The 3991-nt window shown below is 70.0% G+C and overlaps 1 protein-coding gene across 1 annotated transcript in view; it reads right to left on the bottom strand.

Annotated features, from left to right (window-relative positions):
• BAHCC1 (BAH domain and coiled-coil containing 1) overlaps window positions 1-3991 on the bottom strand; it is a gene marked incomplete at its 5' end in the record, with an annotated part of 27689 nt that overhangs the window by 2755 nt on the left and 20943 nt on the right. The window contains 9 exon segments of the mRNA XM_019542791.1: window positions 3-124; window positions 259-366; window positions 452-771; window positions 1018-1203; window positions 1544-1814; window positions 1920-2034; window positions 3236-3364; window positions 3601-3737; window positions 3944-3991. The exon segment at window positions 3944-3991 is cut by the window's right edge and continues 12 nt beyond it. Coding sequence (XP_019398336.1) covers window positions 3-124; window positions 259-366; window positions 452-771; window positions 1018-1203; window positions 1544-1814; window positions 1920-2034; window positions 3236-3364; window positions 3601-3737; window positions 3944-3991 — 1436 coding nt within the window.

The following is a 3991-nucleotide window of genomic DNA, read 5'->3' as shown; positions in this document are numbered from 1 at the left end:
CCGGCCCCAGCCCAGCCCCCGGGGCGCCCTCCTCCTCCTCCGAGAAGCTGCTGTTGTCATCGAACTCGAAGTCGTCCTCCACGGCGAAGCTCTCCAGCAGCCGGCTCACCGCCCGGCCCTTGCTCTGCGAGACCTGGGGGTCAGCCGCGGCGCTGGGCGCCCGCAGCCCCCAGGCCCGGCGACCAGGCCCGTGGCATCTGAAAGCTGCCCGGGAGCTGGGCCGGTCTCAGGGGGCGCGGGCCAGCCCGGGTCCCTTACCTGCTTGGTGGCCATCTTGCTCTTGACCTTGCCCAGCTTCTTGCCCTTGCTGAGGATGGCCTTGGCGTTGCGGGGTGACAGCGCCAGCGAGAGCGCCCCGTTCTTCCGCTGCCGAGAGCACGACCCTGGTCACCGCTGCGTGGCGCCCACCCCGCCGGGCACTGCCCGGGCCCCCGCCAGCCCTGGGACTCACCCGCAGGGCCGACTGCAGCACCTTGCTCTTGCGCGTGGCTTTCTTGAGGCGCTCGCTGGCGATCTTTGCCCCGTCATCCCTGGCCCCCAGTGACCTGGGCTCAGCCCCGGGGAAGGGGCCGAGGGCCGGGGGGCTGGGGCTGGGCTGCCCCGGCTCCCGCAGGCTCTCCTTGGCTTTGCCCTTCAGCTTCTTCTTGGCGCTGCCCTCGCAGGCCCCCGGCTTCTTCCGGGCGGGCACCTTCTCCAGCGCCCCCACGCCGGGCTTGGCCGGGCGCCGCTTGATCTTGACCTCGCCCTCGGGGCTGGAGATGCGGCACAGCCCTGCGGGGAGCGGCGCGCTGCTTCGGTGGCTTCCCCGGGGCCTGGCACGTAGCTGGGAGCCGGGCGGATGTGCCTGCCGGTGCCCCCGGGACCCTGCCACCCACTCCATCTCGGCCGGACTCACCCAGGCCAAATGTTTCCCAGCCTGCAAGCAAAACGCCTGGCACCCGCCCTCCCCCCCCATGTGCACAGGGGAGCCTGGGATGGGGTCTTCCTGCTCGGTACCCGAAGAGGGGGTCCCGTTACCTAGCAACCCCTGCCTTTCCTTCTTCTTCTTGGCCTTCTGGTTGGCCTCCATCTTCACCACGGAGGACGGGGAGGGCCCCAGCACAGCGGGGGGGCTGGCGGGCAGCAGGGCCAGCCCAGGGGGGTCGCGGGGCAGCAGCGTCTCGTCGCCCTCCTCGCTGTCCGAATCCCCGTCGGGGTCATCGTCTGTGGGGCAGGGGGGTGAGCTGGGACCCCCTGCCCAGAGCTCCCCCCCCATTGTGGGCGGATGCTCCCCCCGCTTCCTCCTTCCTGCATCCGGTCCCGTCCCCCACCTTTGTTCTGTCCCGCGGGCAGAGGAAGTCGAGACTGTTCCCACTCTTGTTTCCGAGCTCGGCCCCCCCCACGAGCCGCGGGTCACCCCCGGGGCTGCAGCATGGCCGGCTATTTTTAAATGCCTCCTCCTGCGCAGCTGGAGCAGGGTGGCTGCGAGCTGGACCCTGCACAGTGCCCTGGGGGGCCTCTCAGGGCCTGGGCGCTTTGCGGGGACCCCCCAGCTCGGCCCTACCTGTGCCGCTGGCCCCCGGGCTGGCCTGGCCGCGGAAGTCGGGGGGGTCCCTGGCGTCGGGGCCTGGCGGCGGGTACTTGGAGCAGCCGCCCGCTTTGGAGCTCTTGGCCCTGGAGAGCTTCTTCTGGATGCGGCTGCCGGCGGCGGGGTCTTTCCGGCGGAAGGGGCCGAGGCCGGCGGGCAGCGCCTTGCTCTTCACCTTCTGCTTCAGCTGCGAGACCTTGGCGACCAGCTTGCTCTGAGACCCGCTCTTCTTGCACCGCACTTTGTCCTGCCGGGAGGCCCCCGTCAGCAGCACCCGCCTGGCTGGGACACCCTCCCTCCCCGTGCCTACTCCCGAGGCGGGGATCGGGGCGCCCCGGCTGGCGGGACCTACCTGGGAGCTCTTGAGGCTGCCATAGGCGTCCTCGCCCATCTTGCTCCGCTTCTTCTTGGGCTCGGTGTCGCCCCGCAGCTCGGCGCACAGCAGGGACAGGCTGGCCTTCACCGACCTGCAGGGCAGGGGAGCCTCAGGCACCGCAGCGGGGCATCCGAATGTCCCCCACAACCTGCCCAGGACCCCCCTCGATGTCTGAGGCAACAGGCCCCAAGGCCGCGCCGCGGTGCATGCCCACGTGGGCCCCCCGCCCCATCCATCGCGGAGCGGGGGGTGACACCGGACGGCCTGGGACATTCCTGGGCTTCTCGTGTCCTCCTGCCACATTCCTGCCCCAGGGAGCTGCTGCGGCTAATTAACACCCCGGGGGCGGGGGGGGCGGCTGCTCACAATCCCCTCTTTCACCACCAGCTGTCAGGGTCTTGGGGGAGGCCAGGGCGCAGAGGGCCCTGGCCGGACGGGGGGTCTGGGGGCAGTGTTTGTTAGTCCTGGCTCTCGCTGAAGCCCTGAGAAGCCCTGGCAAGATGTGGGAAGCAGCTGGACCCGGGCAGAGTCACAAGTGCAGCCCCCCTTGCACACGCCCTGGCACTTGCTCGGGGTTTCGATCTGGAGACCCAGCTCCGTGCCACCCTCTCTGGGCAGACAGCCCAGCCAGAGCTGCCCCCACAGCCCCATCCTGCCCCCCAGCACTGGACCAGCCCGGCGCGCCCCCGAGAGCGGAGCCAGGGCTGCGGGGAGTTGGCAGGGCCCCGGGGGATTCCCGGCAGCCATATGTCAGAGCCGCGCCGCAGCCCCGTGCCGGTCTCCTTCCCCCGCCCGTCCCCTTCCCGGCGCGCGCTAATGTTTTGTGACATAAAACCCCGAGATTAATTTTTTTTCCCCCTCTGCCTTAATTGAAGGAACCATTTAGTGCAGATTTAACTATTATGGCCAAATCACGGGGATTGATGCCGGGCGCGCACGCACGCGCCAATCGTGCCTGGATGGGCGCAGAGGATTTATGCAAATGGGCCTGTCGGGAGAGGCAATTTGTAGCGGAGAAGGACAATTATACAGCGCCCGCGAGCGCGGGAACGGCTGCGCCGGGCGGCTAATGGGTAATCATAAAGCGCCGGCGGCAATGAACGCCACTGCAGCGTGACCAATGGCTTTATACTGCGCGGATAAAGAGGCTTTTATGCAACGGTGCCTTCTCCAGCCAGGGGAGGGGGCACGCGCCCCGCAGCCCCCCAGCGCGGAGCAGGAGCCGACGTGTGTCCCGGTCCCGCCTGCGCCCCCGCGGGCAGCCGGTCCCGTCCCCTCACGGCGCCACTCACTTGACTTTCCGGCTGTCAGCCTTGCCGAGGGCGCTGGCCTGGCGCAGGGCGCTGAGCGTGCTGCAGTGCTTGCGCTTCCGGGGCCGCCCGGGGCCGCGCCGGGCCGGACTGCGGGAGCTCTCATCGCGCCTGTGGGCACCGACGCCGGCGCGGGGTGGTGAGAGGCCGGCCGTGCCCCCTGCCCTGCCCGCGCCGAGTGCTGCCCAGGCTGAGAGCGGGCTCCAGCTCATCGCACGAGTGGCCCCCTTGCGAGTGCTGGCCCTCCCACGTAGCACCCGGCAGGGTAGGCCTCTCCTTCCCCACTCTTTCCACCCTAAGACATCCCTTCCCTGCCCACTCCCTGCCCCGGCGCCGGGCCAACGTACTCGTGGTCGTGGCGCCTCTGCAGCTTCACCAGCTCCCGCTGCTTCTCCTTGTAGCGACGCTGCAGCTCCGCCAGCCGCATCCGCATCTCCACCTCCTGCGTGTCCAGCTGCTCGATGGCGGCCTTCAGCGGGCACACCTGGCCGGGGGGAAGTGGTCAGGCTGGGGGTCACTCCCAGCCGCCCACCCAGGGCAGACTGGGCACACGCCCGGGCGCCGGCTCTGGCCCTGGACCCCTTTGCATGGGGGCTTCTGCTGCCCCCCGGCACGTTCAAAGTCAGCGTCCAAGGGGCTGGAGGAGGCTCCAGGGTGGTCCGGGGGGCGAGGGGAAGGTGGGCTACTCACCGGCTTGGTCTTGGGGGCCCAGGTGTACTTGCGGCGTGGGGCCCGGGC

The sequence above is a fragment of the Crocodylus porosus genome, unplaced genomic scaffold (genome assembly GCF_001723895.1).
Source record: "Crocodylus porosus isolate Cpor-Errol unplaced genomic scaffold, CroPor_comp1, whole genome shotgun sequence".
In the NCBI taxonomy this organism is placed as follows: Eukaryota; Metazoa; Chordata; order Crocodylia; family Crocodylidae; genus Crocodylus; species Crocodylus porosus.
The sequence above is the reverse complement of the archived record's forward strand: the minus strand, read 5'-3'. Positions and strand labels throughout refer to the sequence as shown.